The sequence below is a fragment of the Pseudopodoces humilis genome, chromosome 21, assembly GCF_049639895.1.
Source record: "Pseudopodoces humilis isolate 2021_Gansu_Grassland_sample_001 chromosome 21, ASM4963989v1, whole genome shotgun sequence".
Classification (NCBI taxonomy): domain Eukaryota; kingdom Metazoa; phylum Chordata; class Aves; order Passeriformes; family Paridae; genus Pseudopodoces; species Pseudopodoces humilis.
The window spans coordinates 3,472,150-3,491,239 of NC_142220.1; the positions used below are offsets into that span (position 1 = coordinate 3,472,150).

The 19,090-nt window shown below is 41.2% G+C and overlaps 1 protein-coding gene across 1 annotated transcript in view; it reads left to right on the forward strand.

Moving 5' to 3' along the window:
* SMURF2 (SMAD specific E3 ubiquitin protein ligase 2) overlaps window positions 1–19,090 on the forward strand; it is a 59,971-nt gene that overhangs the window by 37,216 nt on the left and 3,665 nt on the right. Inside the window, exons 6-18 of the mRNA XM_014255762.2 lie at window positions 2,951–3,035; window positions 4,281–4,364; window positions 5,517–5,719; window positions 5,891–5,975; window positions 8,056–8,214; window positions 11,995–12,205; window positions 13,634–13,737; window positions 14,608–14,722; window positions 15,153–15,331; window positions 15,759–15,896; window positions 16,122–16,242; window positions 17,575–17,776; window positions 18,753–18,828. Coding sequence (XP_014111237.1) covers window positions 2,951–3,035; window positions 4,281–4,364; window positions 5,517–5,719; window positions 5,891–5,975; window positions 8,056–8,214; window positions 11,995–12,205; window positions 13,634–13,737; window positions 14,608–14,722; window positions 15,153–15,331; window positions 15,759–15,896; window positions 16,122–16,242; window positions 17,575–17,776; window positions 18,753–18,828 — 1,762 coding nt within the window. The remainder of the gene's footprint in view (window positions 1–2,950; window positions 3,036–4,280; window positions 4,365–5,516; window positions 5,720–5,890; window positions 5,976–8,055; window positions 8,215–11,994; window positions 12,206–13,633; window positions 13,738–14,607; window positions 14,723–15,152; window positions 15,332–15,758; window positions 15,897–16,121; window positions 16,243–17,574; window positions 17,777–18,752; window positions 18,829–19,090) is intronic.

Genomic DNA, 19,090 nt, shown 5'->3' on the forward strand with positions numbered 1-19,090 from the left:
CGTGTAAGTCAAAAGTTGGTCAGGATAAGGAAGTTCTTAATTTATACGGCAAGATGTTAATGAAAATATTTGGACATGAGGGAAAGAAAAGTGAATTGTTATGCTCAGTTTTATGTTCAATTCCTAGTTGAAATTATATCCAAACAGCACTGAAATATCAGCAAATAATAAGTGTGTTTGTTTGCCCTCCCTCAGAGTGCTCTGTTAAATAACACCTGTGACTTTACCTCTCTGTGTTGCTTTAAGTGTCTGTCTCCATCTGATCTGAGAGTGCTTGCATTAAGATCAGGGTGTGGTGGCACAGGAGAGTCAAATGATGGTAGAAATTGTCAGTGCATTGCCGACTCTTCAGGCTGTTCTTGATTAAATTTTCTCTACATAAGCTTGCACAGGAGAGTAAAGGATGAATCAGTCACTTCTCTGGGGTGTGTTTTGTTGTGGGTTCCGTTTGCTTACTGGCTTTGCTTCAGTGTGCTGGTCCCCTGAGCATCCCAGTGTGTGTGCAGCTTTGTTTGTGGGTGCCTTTGGAGAGCAGGCTGAGCTGGGTGCACAGGAGAGCAGGTTCGGGGTGTGCTGGGAGCAGGGATCTCCATTCTGCTCACACCACAGAGCAGGGACTGTGCTCTCATGCTGCCCTCCAGAGTATGAACTCACATGCTGGGCAGCATCACTGGGGAATGCTGCCATTCGTTACAGGGGGAAAAAACCCAACCCAAAAACCCTTCCCCAAAGCAGAAAGGTCTGGGAGGCTTGTGGCAAATCCACTGCAGTGTGCAATGACAAAGAGAGAACTGGTCAGGGAGAAGTCAGAACTAGTCAGCAGTGTGGCACAGCCTGGGCTGCCAGGCTGGCTCTAGCTGATGTGCCCATGGGAAGTGCCAGAGCAGCACTGGCTCCCCTGGGATGCTGCTGGGGCTGCCCTTGAACACCAGGAGCTGCTGGATTGTGCACTGAACCTACAAAAATACACCTTGTCGTGTTACAGCAGAGACCCAGAACAAATCTGTGTGTTCTGTTTTCTGCTGGTATCATCAGAAAGGTCAAGTTTACTTAGTCATGGTTCTGTTTTAATTTAATGCATCCTTGGTAAGATTCCAGAGACTCCTGTCTTTTTTATTTAAGTTGTCATTATTAATCTTCTTATATTTTAATCTTTCTTTACTAATGAACTTTATTGAGTGGATGAATGAGCCTGAGTAAAACTAGATAATTCCACTACAGTAGTTGGTCAAGAAATCTGGATTAAAAATAAGTAAAAAACACAGATAAATTATAAATATAATCTCAGTTCTTCCAATTATAAACTCTTAAATTAAGAGACCACACAAGATTGGAAACTGATTTTAAAATGTAATTGATGCCTTCAGCAGATGATAATCTTGCAAATCAAGTACACAGTGGGTTTCCCTTGGTACAGGGATCAAGGGGATCTTTACCTTAAATCCCTGGGTTGTCTTCAAAGAGAGGAAGAAAAGGAAGCATTTTCAGCAGTGGATCCAGGAGCACCTGAATTGTGTCTTAATCTTGCAGCTCTTCTGTGCCACCACTTTATTTCTGATGTGGCAGTGCAGAAAAAATGAGCCCTTACTTATTACAAAATGAAGGTGTTGCACAAATTTTGGTCCTCACGTAGGCAAAAAGGAGGTAATTGCCTTTGTTTATGTTAATTTCTGTCTATGTGTTTTGCTTGCCAAACCTTGCCTACCTGCAGTGGTGTGAATTTGTAGAGTGTGGGGTTGTGACAGGATAAATACATCATGTGAGATCTTGGTTTGGTTGAATTTAAAGGTGTCTTTCCCTCTATAGTTGTTTTGTAACGTTAGTGTTCATGGAAGATTAGGGGATAATATGGATTAGGAATGCAGCAAGTATTCCAAGGTTCCCTGGTCTGTTGAGTTCTAAGGTTCAAAACATGTTGTCAAAAATTTGGGTTCTCAGGCAAAATCTGACAGTTCTGCTCCAACTTTCTAAACTTTCTGATCTTTACAAAATTTTGGTTGCATCCAGGTTAAGGTCTTTAAGATCATTTCGCTGCATATCAATAGGATTTGAGGACAGTTGTACAGAGGTACATTAATGCCACCTCAAGAAATGTGGGCCACAGCACGTATTTAGCTTTTAAAGCAATTGTTTTATTGTTAAAGGCATAACAAAACATCAAAAAACACCCCAACCCTGCAGGAACACAAGTGTCATAAATTATCAGATTGGACACTTGCAAACTGTGATATTGGGAACAAAAGCAGCCTAAAAAAATCTTTGTTTTCATAATTGCAGTACAAAAGCTTTAGGCATAAATACCCATTACAGTGAACCATGTTTTAAAAAAAAAAAAAAAAAAAGTTAAATTGAAAGTGAAGCAGATTTGATGAGGGCAAGCAAGGGCTGTTCAGGGTGTTTTGTGTGAGTTGCATTTGACTTCTTACCACTGGTGTTAGAAAGTAGCCAATAAACCAAATCTGAAGTGCTTCTAGAAGTTAAATTTTGCCTGGTTTGGTGTTTGTGTGCCTGTGTGTGTTGAAACCCATGGGCACACAAAATATGTGAGAAAAAGTCAAAACCAGGGAGGAATTCCTTTTTTTAGCTCTTCCTGTTCAGAGTTCTCCTGTTGGCCTTGTCCCAGCTATGAGGGAGGTGGCACCCCACTGCCACCAGCTGAGTGTCACAGTCCATCTCTACACACAAAATCAATTGAAGTTTCATGGTTCACTTTCTTTTCTGCCTTAACTTGCACTCAGATTCTGTAAACTAACTTTTTTGGAGTAAGATGTAGAGAATTCTATGTACGAAAACAAAGTTCCTGTGCAACCATCTTTGATTTGTGAGAAGGAAAAAGTATCCTGAACACATCTCAGCTTAGTACTCCAAGTTGTACCAGTTCTCTTTCAAATGTAACCATAATTTGAATTCAGATGCCACATCTTTAATCATTCTTTTATTATCCTAATAGTCAGTCTTCAGTCCAGAGACCGAATAGGCACAGGAGGACAAGTTGTGGATTGCAGTCGGTTATTCGATAACGATTTACCAGACGGGTAAGCTGACATCATTGTGATGTAAACACAAGTACAGCTCATACAACAGACTTCTGCAATAGTGAGAAGTCAAGTGTGCAAATAAATTATTTTAAATCTTGCACTCAGAGTTCTGCAGTTCTGCATTCAGAACAGGAGCTGAGCCAGCTGGGGTATGCAGAGCAGTTGATAGTTCAGCTGTTGTCTTATCTACACTTGGAAAAGGGGAGGTGACGTGTAAAGAAATGCTTTGAAAAATAACTTGTCCAAGAGAACACATATTTCAGATTAAATCACAGCCAGCAAAGTGCTTTATGCATGCAGTAGTTTTGTAGCAAGGAAGTGACCACAGGGCCTGGCTGCCCTTCTTCAGCACTATGCAGAGGTGTAGATCCACCATGATAAACATGGATCACTTCTTCTTCATGCACCTCTTAGTGAAGAAAACATGACTGGAAAAGGTAATGCAACCCAAGTTCTTTCTGTATTTACCTTCCAAAGGCAGGGTTTAGGATTCTGGTTTGTCCCTGTGAGAGTTAATGACATCATTATCACCTAGAACAGTTTTGCAAACACAGGAAAATACTCTGGTTTAGGTTCTGGTGCTGTCAGCAACTTCTCCAGAGCAAACACAGACCTTCTAAATGTGATTCTTGGCAGGTAAAGACAGGAGAAAATGAGTTTTCAGAGGATGAATTTTGAAATGCAAATCATCATCCCAGTCTGTAACAGCATTCTTTTGTTAATTTGGAGTCCAGATAAGTAAAAAAGATTCTTGAAAATGCTTCTAAATTTTCATTTCAGAGTGTTCCTTGCATAAATATTGCTCACTTAATTATGTAACTGCAAAATTTGCTGTACAGCCTCGTGTATTTCAGAGTGCAAATTTAATAACAATTCAGAAGTCACGTTTTTTGAAGATGCTATGAAAGCATTTGTTAGAGTCAGTGGTCAAAAGAAGTTAAATGCATTATTAAACATGTGTCCAAGAAGTTCCTTTATGTGGCTATTTGGATTTAATTAGAATTCAAGCTGTTATTGAATATGAAGGTGTGATATTGTTAATGATGTGCCTGGTTCCAAGGGAAGAATATCTTAAACCATTTCTGGGTTCAACTTTCAGTTGTTTCCTGTCACCTCATTCAGCTAACGTGATTCATAGCAGTGTAAGTCTTCCTGAGCTGGGCTTTTCTGTTGGAAACGTTTTGTGCCCTGGTTTCCTGGAAATACCACTCAGTGCCTTATCTCTGCCTGTCTGAACTGCAGGTGGGAGGAGCGCAGGACTGCTTCTGGAAGGATCCAGTATTTAAACCACATAACACGGACAACTCAGTGGGAGCGACCGACACGGTGAGGAATTCCCTGGGAGCCTGTGGGTAGGATGGAGTTGGATTATTGAGCAGTTCCAAGTGGCTCTCACAGGGGGATTGGATTGCTCATTCTTCTGCTCAGTCACTCTTCACAAGCTGAATGCTTTCCTTTTTTAGCATCCTTCTCCTTCATTCTGACTGATATTTAACTCAAAAGATCATTCTGACTACTTTTTTTCCGCCCTTGTAGTAACAACTTTGCTTTCTTGTAGAGATGCTGTGGCAGAGCTCTACAAATACAGACATTACATTTTGCAGACATCTTAAGCGGTGAAGAAGTGAGACCATGAGCAGCTGTCAGACATTGCTCTGTGACTGTAACGCAGAACAGTTACAGCTGATTGCTGCAGAGTGACTGGAAATCATTGTGATTACCTTTTCTGATCTCTGTAGATGTGTGTTGTGAAGCTGTTCCTCAAGCCACTTTTGCTGTTGCCTGTGTTGCAGGCAGTGTCACTGCATTTTTTTCAGACTCCTCTGCAGATTGTCTGTGCCCACAGATGTTCTCTTCCATTTTCAATATCATCCTGGTTTCTGCATGGATATATTTGATTTTAAGTAATCTGGACTGTTAACACTGTCAGCTCTGATACATATTTGCAGTTTTGGAGAGAAAGGACTGAACAGCTTTTTATTTTCCTATTTCTGTTTTCCTGGTATGTTGAAATACCTATTCTAAGCTCTAGACACAGTAGAAAAACAAATGCAAAATGTATAATTTGTGTAGGGGATTTCTTGTGACCTTGTCAATCCTCCTTGAACCAATTCAAAATCCTTTTGAAAGCAGCATTAAGTACAAAATCACACTGGTCAATGTTGCTCTCATGAACAACTGTTTTTGTTCTTGCTTAGCTCTTTTTCACTATCCTTGCCTAATAGCCATCCTTAAAAATTAGAAGGAATAACAAGGTCTGATCACTTCCTCAGCCACACTTGAAGGCAAGATGAGAAGGTTTGGAGGTCAGGAGGTTACTGGTTCCTCTGGTGAGCACAGAACAAGAGCTTCCTGCTCCAGTCGAGGTGTCCTGCTGGGCAGGTCGCTGAGGTGTCCCCAGAGCCCAGGGTGCAGCTGTCCCCAGGTGTGTTGTGTGGCCCATATCCATCAACACTGAGGTTTCCCTGCTGTCCCCAGGCCAGCATCCGAGTACTCGAGCCCGGGCAGGCCCCTGAGCTGCCTGGTGGATGAGAACACTCCGATCAGTGGCACCAACGGCGCGTCCTGCGGGCAGGCGGCAGATCCACGGCTGGCCGAGAGGAGGGTCCGCTCCCAGAGGCACAGGAACTACATGAGCAGAACACACCTGCACACTCCTCCTGACCTACCTGAAGGATATGGTATGGAAATCGAGGGGGTTTATTTGTGGGGTCTCAAGAAACCAGGAAAATGGGTTGTGTCTTCTCATGTGAAAGATACTTTTCGTTCCTCAGTTGAAGGATGTCAGTCTTTGTGAGTCTTCATGCTGCATTTTTTGTTCTTACATTTATTAATTTGTCTTGATTTCACAGAGCAAAGGACAACTCAGCAAGGTCAGGTCTATTTTCTGCATACTCAAACTGGTGTGAGCACGTGGCACGATCCAAGAGTTCCTAGGTAAGAAATTATGGAAGTGCCCTTAATGTTTCAAATCAAAATCATTTAAGCAGTGCTCTCCTCCAAGTTTTCTCTGGCTAATATTTCTGAATCTTGGCCCCTCTTATTTTAACATTCTGTTAAAATAGTCTGTCTTCCCCAGTTCTTCAAGTTAGTATTGTTATGAAAAAATGGAAAACCAGGAAATAAATTACAGTAGTGTTTTGGAAACAGGTACAGTTCAGTGATTCTAGATTTCACATATGAATTAGAGCCAAGTCCAGATTTTAGTACTCTGCAACATAATGAAACAAACAGAATCTGAACACTTCCAAAAGAAGTTCCATCAAGATACTTCAGTGAAAACTGGGTTGGACTGAAAAAGTCAAACTGCTTTTCCTGTTGTAATTACCTCAACACTTGGGAGAAAACAAGTCCTAAGTCTTTTAAATTCCATGTCCTTATTTACACAATATCCATGTACATACCATTCATGAATGTACATGTGACTTTTGCTGATGTGTTTGAAAGAAAAGGATGATAGTGGAAATTATTGGTTGTTTCTGATTGTCCTTTAAATGACCAAGAAATCCTGTTGTAAATGATAATAAATCCTGTTGTAAACACTTGCCTCCTAAAGTCCACAAATGGTGGTGTGAGATTTGTGTGGTTTGAAATTGGCAGCCTGTGCTGGTGTTTGTAAGAACCAGAGGAACTCTGTCAGTTGCTGCTGGTGTTCCTGTGTTCCTTCTCATGGAAATGGGTGTCCCAGGAAGGATAAAATGCCTCAAGACCACACAACATTGTTCTTTGAGTTATTCTTTTGTTACAGTTTTTGTGTTAGAAGCTTATACCTTTCTTTGATGCAGCTTTGATGCGCTGCCTGCAGAGCTGAGGCTGCAGTTGTGTAGGAAGTCAGTGACTTGTGTATTATGCAAAACCAGGCTCTAAAAGAAAAATAATATGAAGATCTAATCCTTAAGTTTGGGGTGTGATAGTTCTGTGTACAGTCTAAGTCAGCACTGCCCTGAGGTGTGGCAGCACAAACAGCAGGAGTGTCTCTGAGAACAAGAATTGTTTGCATGAGGATAGGATTTATGTCATTTCTAAGAGATATTGTATTTTGAGGCTAATAGCCACAGTCATGTAGCCAGCAAAAGTAATCCCAGCAGTACAGCAGCAGTGTGTTCGTGGGGAATAGCAGCAGAAGTTCAGTCCCAGAGCTTCATGTTTCCTTTAGTGGCTCCTCAAGTTTTGGGAATCCCCGCACACTGCATCTTTTAAGGCATTCTGTCTCTTGGCTCTTTCCTCCCCCTCTGCTCCCATGATTTTGGAAGAGCTGAACACCTTTGGGAGGAGATGCACTGGAAAGCGTGAGGGGTCTGAGGTATCAATTACATCCATGAGTAATCAGTGTACATTTTTGGAGACCAGCATTTGTTTTCAGTGAGGCTCTGGAATGAATTTACATCTTCCTAATTTCAGCAGAATTTTTCTTGAGACCTATTGAGCCACCTCTGCATTGCTCAGGGCAAAGCTGAGTCATTGTTCATCTAATCCTTGATTTGGAATAATTTGTTAGAAAGCTGTTTGCTTCCCACAAGCTCATGGGGTTCTGGGGCAAAACAGCCAGTGCCATACACATCCCATGTGTAATTCTTCATGGAAAGTATAACTCTTCAGAAGTACAGTTTTGTTTTGTATGAGTTTCTAAAGTGTGATTCACAGCTCCTTACGTGACTAATGTTGTTTTAAAAAATGTTTTCTGTCAGAATTGGTGCAGAACTGCAATTCCATTTTGACAAATATGGCAATGATCTTTATTTTTGTTTGAAGCCTTTATTAATTTAACAGCTGAAGTTAGTTTGTAAAAATGAGGGTTATTTGATAAGAACTTTTCTTCCCCACGGCGTGTGTTCTGGGGTGTGTGTTTTTGCTGTGGTGGGCTTGTACCTTGGGAGTAGAGATTCCAGCTGAACAGATCAAGTTTCTGAAACAATACATTTTCTCAGACTTCATGGAATTGTTCTGTTACATTTACGCTTGTTTGGCTCGGAGGCCAATTGCTGAGGTATTTTTCATTTTATATTTGTTTTCACAGGGATCTTAGCAACATCAATTGTGAAGAGCTTGGTCCACTGCCTCCTGGATGGGAGATCCGAAATACAGCAACAGGCAGGGTTTATTTTGTTGACCATAACAACAGGACGACGCAGTTCACGGACCCGCGGCTCTCTGCAAACCTACACTTGGTCCTAAAGTGAGTCTGGAGCCTCTGGCACGTGTGGAGGGAAGGCAGCGACTCCAAGGGGTCCTGGCTTTGGGTCAGGATGCACTCTGCCATTCCAGGAGGCTTTAGGGAGTAGTTCTTGGGCACACCACCAGCCTACTCTGCAGCAGAGATGAGTTCTGTTGCTCTTGAAAAAAGCCTGCAGGAGCGTTTAGGCAGGAATGTGGCTGTTGTGATGCACAGGGGCAGGGAAGCAAGTGCTGTCTGGTGGGAAAGATTGGCCCATAGATTTTTTTTTTTCCCTAACAACAAGAGAGACGCTTTGTTTACTTTATACTTTATTCAATTTTCAATTATGAAGAGCTTGTTTTAAAATAAGAAGTTGCAAATGAGCCAGTGCTGTAAAATACTGATGAGTTAGGAAAGGGTGCACAAGTGCCCAGCTATTCTCCTGGAGTAAAGGAGAAATAACTCAGCTCCTGCCTTGAGTTTCAGAGTGGGGACTAGTTGATATGTTCTCAAAATAAGGCCCCAGTAACATAACTCAGATTTTTTACGAAAAGGGTAAAATAGGAACTGTGTTTTTTCTGCTTTAGTGTTTTGATATCTTAATTTCATCTCACAATTTTAAAAAGAGAAGGGGAAACTCAAGTGTTTTATTCCCTAGGCACTCATTACGCACTGGGGATTTTCTACTAAAAATGGAAACCAAAAAGCAAACAAATAATTCTTTTTTCTCTCTTACTTTTTTTCTCTCAGATGGCTTGTCTGAGGTACTTGGGAGTTTGATTCTATTGTTTCTCCTGCTAGCACCTTTTAATACTCTTGGGAAGCACCTGTAAAGCGTTGAGTAGGTGTTAAGTGGACTAAACAATGAAGAGTTGGTTAGATGGAAAGCCAGGCAGCCCTGGGTGAGGAGTCAGTAGGAGGAATAGTTGTAAGGAAGTGAATCATTGGGAAGAAAAGCTGAAGGAAAGCATAATGGGAACAAGCACCGAAAAGACAAAGCTGAGGAATGGAAAGTCATATCCAGGAGTCAACATGTCTTTTATGCATTACACAAAAGCTGTCTAGCCTCTACCCAATATACATTTTAACCTCACACCCCAAGAGGGAGAGGAGCCTAAATATTGAAAATAACATATTTTGTTTAGAGAAATCACTTGTTTGATGTGTGTATGTTACAGGACTTTAGCAAGTTGCCATCATCCAGACACTTTGGGTGCTTTTTTTTTTTCTTTTTTTTTAGTTTAAAACAAATCACTACTCATTTTAGCTGAATTGAAGTTGGTGGTTTGAAAATAAAATGATCTTGAAAAAAAATCAGCAGTGAAAGGAGCATGTTCATATTTGAAACGCAGAAAAGTTCCTTAAATTCATTCAGATTTAGACATTTTTACTTCGAGAATAACTTCAGACCCTCTTAGCTACAGCAGTGCAATTCTGAAACTGTAGAAAACTCAGTGAACTGGGATGTACTTGACAAACTGGTCTTCTCAGGTGGGTTTATTTTGAAATGGCAGTAGGGGCACAGTAGCCAGTTCTACATGGATTGTGGAGGACAGATAACAGAGCTACCTTTGTTAGCTGGAAAATCCAATTTGATTTTTAATTTCCAGAATCACAGAACCATTTAGCATTTATTTGAACTTAGAGTTCTCCTACAGTGTGCTGAAGTTTTTCATTTGTCCATCTGTCTTTCATTAGGAAAGGATTTCAGAAACTCACCAAATAGTGTCATCAGCAAAGTCTGCTGCCTGATAAATCATTTTTGGTGTTTATTCTTTTATTACACCAAACAGGATGTGTGAAAGTTTCCCCTGCCTTGAGCCCACCTCCTTATTTGCTCTTTAAAAAACAAACAAAAAAAAGTAGTTTGCCTTAGGCCTGTCATTTTGTAATCTAAGAAATAAGTTTAGACTTTGTGTGGGATGGGTGTGATAGATTTTTAGGTTCAAAGGCATGAGAAAAAGTTGACTCTCAATGACACTGACTTTTCTATTGAGCTGAGTAAAGCTATTTATTCTTCCAGTTATGACATTGTAAGTTATGAAAATAATCAGACTTGTTATCCAGTTCTGTTCTAAGACATTGACCAAGAGCTTGTGATAATTTTGATAAGTTATGGCACCTGAAAATTATTTAGTTGTATCCTTGAAGCACTGTATGGAATCAAGCATAGTCACTCAGCTGTGAAAACAAACTGAGAAATGAGATTTAATGACTTTAAGCACTGCAGATTGTTTAGCTAATACTGCACTGATTATTTTTAGTCTCATCTGAAAGATGGCATTTTATTTTTCTCCTCCTAGTACTTCCTTATTTTGGGATGTACTGGGAGGAGAAAAGTAATGGTTTCATTTGATGCTAAATTCATGCTCACTTCAGAGATTACATTTCCTTAAAGAATGACCCTGTTTAGCTTTGTGCTTGGGGGAACTGCGACATTTTACCCTTAAAGGTGGTTTGGAGGGGAGTGCTCACTTTAGTATGTAAATATGGCTCTAAATATGCTAATTTAATATATAAATATGGCCTTCTCTGGTAGTCCTGTACAGGGAATATTTTCACGTAGTCTTCCTTATGGAATTAGAAATTTCAGAAGATAGGAAAAGGATTTTGCTTTAATTTATGTATCAAGTAAATACAGTTTCAATGAGCTCATATTTAAAACTAATCAGAAGTGAAAATTACCATGCACATGGCACAAATGACACAGAGCCACATTCTGGAACCACAGCCTGTGTCTGTCTAAATTACTACAATGATTTGTATTTTTCTGGGTGTCCCTGTGGAAAAGTCTGGAGGTGAATTTTGGTTGGCTAGGAGAGTTTTCTACTAGGCCTTGTCCAAAACAGACAATTGGCTGAAATTTTAAGACACATTAAAACTGTTTGGTTGCATCTAATATATTTTGATCTTTGATATTTAAAAAAAAACAAACTAGCTTTCCACTGGAAAACGTTCTGAATTGTAATGTTTCTTATGTATCCAGTCGATGTAGGATATTCTTATGTGCTTCACAGAGAGATTATATTCTTAGGCTTTAAAAATACAATTTTTATCCTGTGTTGCTTGGGAATGCCATACTAAAAAGCTATAAAAATATCCACTCACTGTGCACAAGAAATGACACAGAGAGAACATCTCTGCAACATGATCCATTTACTTTTCCTAGTAAGAAGTCAGATTTACAAAATCTCTTAGAATTGCTAGGAAAAATACTTGTTTATCTGTGCCAATTAGTTCCATGTGAACTCCCACATTCCTGTGGTCCAGACTAGGCCAGGTACAAGGGACAAGGTCCTTGCCAAGCTGCCAGTACAAACATCTTTTTGTAAGATTACTCTTTTCCAGACAAGCCATTTAAAACAGACTATGGTATTGACTGTAGATTAGAGGCAGAGTGTTTGGCAGATCCCTGAATTTTAAAATGGAAGAAGGGAAAACACGCAAAGGAAATATGGAAATGGTCTCTGAGAAATTCAGTGTCAGCAGCTTAGTAGTAAAATTGTATGGATAATACCTTATTGTATGTGCTGTAACCTTTTGCATACTTTGTAGAGTAGCACTAATAGAAATAACAAGCCCTAAAAACAACTGATAGTTGCCAAGAAAGACAGACCCATATGTCTTTGGTCAGGAAAAGAATCACTCTGAATTTATTCTTTACTGGCCCCAGACGTTTTCAGCATAATCACAGTAATAATCACAGTAAATTGAAAGCAGTTTAGGTAGAAAGCCTGAACGTTTAAGAAGAGTGCAGGGGATGGATGAATGGGTCTCTGAGACAGCTGTGTGTGTTTGCAGTCGGCAGAACCAGCTCAAGGACCAGCAGCACCAGCAGCAGCAGCAGGTGGTGTCCCTGTGCCAGCTCCCGGACGAGGCCGAGTGCCTGACGGTGCCGCGCTACAAGCGGGACCTGGTGCAGAAGCTCAAGATCCTGCGGCAGGAGCTGTCCCAGCAGCAGCCTCAGGCTGGCCACTGTCGGATCGAGGTCTCCAGGGAGGAGATTTTTGAGGTAACTTGAGATTTTGACCTGTTTCTTAACAGGGTTGGAAGGGGAGGGGGTTGTTCACTTAGATGGAACCTCAAAGGCTGCAGTTAAAACTGGGATTTTACCATGGTGAAGAGGAAGCATTCCAGGGGGATACCGAGACAGACATGCAATTGAAGTAGATGCATTTACTCTGTAGAGATGAACTAAATCAAGGAAAACTTTCTCTGTGGCTTGAGGTGTGAAGCCTGTGTCAGGGACTGGGGAAGGAATCTGAGCACTTCATGTATCTGTAGATCCTGTCTCATTCCTTGTATTTGAGGAGCTGATGACTTTTAGAGGGGATGTTACAAATGCAACTCTAAACCATTATTAGTGATCTTTGATACAGTGTAACTTAAGTAAAACTATTGCAGAATAGGATTCCTCTTCAGAGTTTGGATTTCTTATCATCGATCTGAATTCTCTCTCCAGAATCAGACCGATTTTACAAACTGTCTGGGCTTCTGAATGGCCAGAGATGCCCACATCTCTGCATTCTGTTTTGGGACATGATTCAGCAAAATCATTCTGTTGACTTGACTAAACAGTTATAATTCATTGGCCTTTTCTGGAGAACAGTTTGTCCTTTTGAGGACTTTCACCCATCCCACCCATCCCTGTTGCATTTTTACCCCACCCACAAATTTGATCGCCCCACTGTGTTGTCACAGTTTTTCCCAGCCAAGAAATATTTGTGTTGGTCTTCCCTTTGGAGAGTCAGATCAGTTTGTAAGCAGCTGAAAGAGGAAGGGAGGGAAGGCTACAGGATTATTGTGTTCTTGTCCAGTCCAGTGTGTTGGGTCCCCACACACCTGCCTCTAACGTCCTGTAGAGACAAAGCTTGGGGCTGATACTGGACATAAATAAAACTCATACCTTGCTTTTTTCTCTATTCCTATGCCTTTCAGCTTGCTTTCTATGTTTCCTTGGTGAACTCTTACTGACAAAGGAATAATCCTGTGGATTTACTGGGATGGCATTGCTGATACCATTCTTAGGGTGCTTCTTGAAGGCTGGCATGTGTGTTTTACCCAGAGTACAAGCTCCACTGCTGGTTTTTCAGGCTGCAAAAACCACGAGCCCTTATGGAAAACAAAAGGAGTTTACTGACACAATTTTTTTATAAGTTATGTGAGAATGAGGGAGAATGTTCTGGTCACTGTTCACCCCTGGAAATTTAATGGGAGGTGGTTCCTTCTCATCTTCTCATAATTTTATTTGACGTTATCATATTTGGAGAAAACAAAGAACAATCTGTGATCTGAGAAACTGATGAAAATCTGGAAATATAATGTCTGCTTTAAGAGTGTTCCCTTTGGACTTGGGGTCTGGGACTCCATCTCCAATACACAGCAGCAGCTTTTACTCTGTAAACAGCAGTTAATAAAAGGAAGTTTTGTGTGTTTATAGGAATCCTACAGGCAAGTCATGAAGATGAGGCCAAAGGACCTGTGGAAACGATTAATGATAAAATTTCGTGGGGAGGAAGGCCTTGATTATGGAGGTGTTGCCAGGTAAACAGTGGCTCCTGTGTCTCTTCCCTGCCAGCCACCCCTGTGCTTTGAATCCTGAACCAGCCCAGTGTCAGCCCTGCTTCTTTTACATGATTCTTATTTATATTTATTTCTGTAGCAGATTAAATGTTAGAATAATATATGGCTTTAAGTAGTATTTTAAAAGAAAAACTATCAAAAAAGAACTCATTTATTGGAAATAAAACACAAGTTACACATCATATCAAACATCTGTCATGTGAGAGGTTTTGGTATCTATTGAAATTGACATATTTTTCTTTGTTTAGTGAAGTTTGAGTAGCTGAGAATATATACCATTAAATACTGGGATTTATGGCACAGTTCTAAACAAAAAATATGCTTTATTGCAAAATGTCACTGCTGTTTGAAGTGACAGACTTCAGTCCGTCAATAGGCTGAGGTTATTTTTCCCTTATAAAAAAATGACATGCCCAATTCTCAGACCATTATTTACTGATTTGTGAACACATAATTAAAACTTGCACTAAATATATCCATTAACTTAAAGATGGTTTATGTCAAAAGCTTTGATTCCAATATCTTTATATTCAAGTGAATACATAATCACTTGACTCTTGTCTTAGTGTGTAATGGACGTAGGTCAGAAACTCTCTTGGAAATAAGTAACCTGAAGAAAAATCTTGGAAATCCAGCAGCTGTCAGGTGTTGTGTGGTTACTGAGTTAGTAAAAATAATTCTGATTTCACCCATTTCTCAGCATGTTCAGAGATAACTTCCTTCACATTTATGTTTAATAGTAAGATTTAAAAAATCTGATTATTTTGAAAAGATTCTCAGGGTAGGAATGCATTTGTCTGTAGTGTACCAATAAACAATTTTATTTTCTAGGGAGTGGCTGTACTTGTTGTCCCATGAAATGCTGAATCCATACTATGGGCTCTTCCAGTATTCCCGAGATGATATCTACACCCTGCAAATCAACCCTGACTCTGCTGTCAACCCGGTAGGGCTGGTGCCGTGTGCTGATTTACAGATCAGTGTTTTCTGACCAGAAATCAAACACACACCTTGGGGGGGGGGTCCAACACTCACAAGCCAAATGCTTAAAATTGGTGCTGCTGGACACTGAATTTGTACAATTATATGATAGTTTCTTTTTGTTCTTTGATCAAAGAAACGTCTCAAATGTGTTCTTAATTTTCTGTCAGATGTCAATTTATATTTCCTTTGGGAGAAATTCCATTTATGTTGGTTATTACTTGTAAGACTCCTGGACTTGAAGTCAAGTGCTCTGTGTGCCGTGCATGAAAACAAAACCTCAGCATAGGGTTTGGGCTTGGGGTTTTCTTCTTTTCTGGGTGTTGAAATTTTGTCTCATGCTCAGCAGTGGGGGTCCGATTTATCTGAATGGCCTTGTCTCTGCTCTGTTCCAGGAACACTTGTCCTATTTCCACTTTGTGGGCCGGATCATGGGGATGGCTGTGTTCCATGGGCACTACATTGACGGGGGCTTCACGTTGCCTTTCTACAAGCAGTTGCTTGGGAAGCCAATTACATTGGATGACATGGAATTGGTTGACCCTGATCTCCATAACAGCTTAGTTTGGATACTGTATGTACTCTGTAGGGTACCTCAGGATGTTAGAATGCTGTTTCTGTTATGTGAAAATGGTCCTAAATCCTGGAAATAAGGTGTATTTTGATCTCCTGCTCAGGCAGATTTAAGAAATATCTTTCTTGTACTGTTCAGCTTCTTTAAGGCTAAAAATGCTCAAGCTACTCAAATTTGGGGGGGAAGTTTGTGGAGTTCATATTAATTTATTAATTTTACTTATTATTAACAGTAACAGGCTATTAAAATATAACATAGAAACTTTGATAAAGATTTTAAAATGTAACATAGTAAATCTGTATGTTCACCTTCTGCTTCCAGGCAGGACTTTGAAATGCCATTGAAAAATGAAATTGTGCTTCTGTCAGATAGAATATATTTGCAGAATATGTTTTCCCTCAGTCATTTGCTGCTTTCTTTGCACCAGTGAGAATGACATCACCGGGGTCCTGGACCACACGTTCTGTGTGGAACACAACGCCTACGGGGAGATCATTCAGCACGAGCTGAAACCCAATGGCAAAAGCATCCCCGTGACAGAGGAGAACAAAAAGGAGTATGTCAGGTACATCAGCTGCTTTTTCCAGGGTTCTTTTTCTATTTCCTAAGGTGGGAGGGAACTGTTACTTGTTGAAATAATTGTCAGTGTCATGCTGTTGGGTTTTGCTGCGGGGTTGTGCAGTGCTCTGGTGTAATCCTGTCAGTGGGGCCGTGTTTTAGGGCTGGATAAATTGCAGGTGTATTGTATTTGAGTACATCCTCCACAAACCCAATTTGCACTTGCTTGTAGACTTTATGTGAACTGGCGGTTTTTACGAGGAATTGAAGCTCAATTCCTGGCGCTCCAGAAGGGATTTAATGAAGTAATCCCACAACATCTGCTGAAGACATTTGATGAGAAGGAGTTAGAGGTCAGTGCACCAGTGTTGTGTTGTGTCATCAAGTGTAACCTCGGAGCCGCAGGAACATGGGGCTGTGTCCCAGCAATCCCGGTGTGCTCTGACCTGGGAGAGGGGCAGGGCGAGGGCTGAGCAGCTCAGGGGGCACCGAACCTGTGTGTGCTTCCCATGAGAGCTGTGGCAGTGTTCCTGGAGGTGACAGCCCACAGCAACTGCACAAGTGGCTGCAACCCCTCTCCTTTAGCTCAAACCCCTCTGAGCCTTCTGCGGACCTGCAGCGACCTCGGGCTGTGTCCCTGCTCCAGCAGAATCCTAGTGCAGAGTTCCCACAGGGCAGTTTCCTCATGTGAAATTCAATGCTGCCAAAACAGTCTGTCACTCCCTCCCAGCCCTTGGTGCACTGCCCTGACTGGTGTCAGGCACCTGGGGTTTGGCAGAGCTCGGTTTTGCCAGACTCCATTGGCTCCATAAATCCAGCAGAAGGAAAGGTGCTGTCACAAATGAGTGTGCTACAGAATGTCAGGATCAGCATCCAAACTATATCCTCTGGAGCCAAATCCATAGATCCCAAGCTTGCTTTAAACTGAAATGTAATTGCTGAGGGGAGGGGTTTGTAAAATGGCCACAGGTAAATTATTCACTTGTGCTTCTGATCCCTGGGCTGGAACGTGGTGATTGCTCCTCCTTTATCCTGAATATTCTCAGTCCCAGCAGTGAGCCAGCCATGCTGCTAACCCAGCTGTAGAATTTTGCAGCTGTAGAATAAGAAAGGGGAAGGTCCAGTGTTCTTAGTCATGAAAACATTTTCAGAATTATGATGACATCCCCACTGAGCTTAACCTGATCCATTGTGGATCTCCCTTCAGGAGCACTGAAGGCTCAGTGTCAGGAAAGGCTGCTCTGTCTTTTGTGTGTTATCACAGGAATAAGATTCCTTTTGTGGTCCAGAGCTGGACCAGCCAAACTACACCCTGGGCCATGCTCCTGAAAGAAATACTGAGGTCAAATGTGAATTATTCCTGCACTGTCAGGCAAGGCTGGAATCTGTGCTTCTGATTAACTGACAGGTCAAGGCCCTTTTGTCTGAGCTTGAAATGGTTGTTTGGGTTCTTTTTAATTTGAATTGAGACCATTTGAAAAATGGTTTGTGTACAGAGGTAAAATTTTAAAACCAAGAAAGATAGATTTCTGCATTTCTTAATATGAGGGAAAAGTTATAATTTGCCTTTGGTATAAAATCTGTCCATTTTTCACAATCATTTCTTCATAATTTGTCTGGCTCCAAATCTATTTCTATAGTGATCAATTATGAAATAATATAATAAATCTATTTTAAATTTACAGCTCATTATTTGTGGACTGGGAAAAATTGATGTTAATGACTGGAAGGCAAATACCAGGTTAAAACACTGTACCCCGGACAGCAACATCGTGAAATGGTTCTGGAAAGCTGTGGAGCTCTTCGATGAGGAGAGGAGGGCGCGGCTGCTCCAGTTCGTGACCGGCTCCTCTCGGGTGCCTCTGCAGGGCTTCAAGGCACTGCAAGGTAACAGCGCGGGTGCCTGTGCTGGGAGCGGGCATCAGCTGGAAATGAGACTGCGAGCTGCACTGTGACTCCTAAAGAACGATTTTAATGGTCTGATTACAATCACAAATAGTTCTTTTTTGTGTGTTTGGTACCTTCTTATGCAGGTGCAAATGGCTCTTTTGTTTCAGTTCTGCACTTCCTCCTCTGGCAGGAGGTTCTGATCAGCTCAGGTCTTAGAGGGCTTCCAGAAGCCAGGGTTTTAATTCCTAACTTTTACAAGCCCTCATCAGTTGCACAGTTCTGGGTGTTCTTTTAGACCGAAATGCACTAACACAGCTCAAACTCAGACTCTTATTTAACAGCAGAGTCCCCATGAGAAACATTGACCCCCTGAATTTTTAATAGTTGCTCAGACCAGGATTCCAGTTTTGCTCATGTTGGGACATTTGTAACCTCTTTGTCCTTTGTGGCGTCTTCAGTGCACACCAAGTCTTAAGGATGGCTGTGCTGCAGTCTTTTTTCCTTAGCAGAGACATTAAGGGGATTTCTAGTAGTCTGATTAATTTAATAAAATTATAGGGAATTGACATTGTGACTCAGTGGGATTTCAGTGGAACTGGCCTCTGTTCAAGACCTGTTATAAAACAGGGATAGGTACAGCTGTTTGTTATATAGAAGGGGTGAGAGAAGATAAATTAAAACCTGTTAGGATTATGCAGTACACTGTGTGAAAAAGGTGATTTATTCTTCCTTATCAGTGCCTTTTTCCTTATTTTTCTGTGGTTTAAATAACTGCAGGGCTGTCTGGGTGGGCAAAGGAGAAGGAGTCTGTCCCACAGCCACTGGGACTTTGCAGTTTTTTCCTGCTTGTTTATGATTTTGTCTTTCTTGGTGCAGAGCTTCTCTTTGTATTTTAGTTGCTCTCTTGTTGCAGTGCAACAAAGACATTTCATGTTATTCCACACAGTAGTAGAGATCTCCTCTGAATTTTCAGGTGCTGCCGGCCCACGACTCTTCACAATACACCAGATTGATGCCAGCACTAATAATTTGCCGAAAGCTCATACCTGGTAAGACTTTTTCACTTTTCTGTTGTGATCCTTAGCTTAGACCAATCTGCTGCCAGAGTGTTTGGAGCAGTCTTATTTATTTTGTCTTTTATGACATAATCAAAGCTATCCCTTAGGGAGCAGCAGTGGTGTGAAAACTGGAGATGGGTTTTGTTTAATGGAGCTGCGTGGCCTCCTTAAGCCTTGCTGGCACCATTTGCAGCTCAGTGAGGTGTGACAAACCTGGCAGTGATGGTTGGAGAGCTGAAACCTCTCTGTTTCC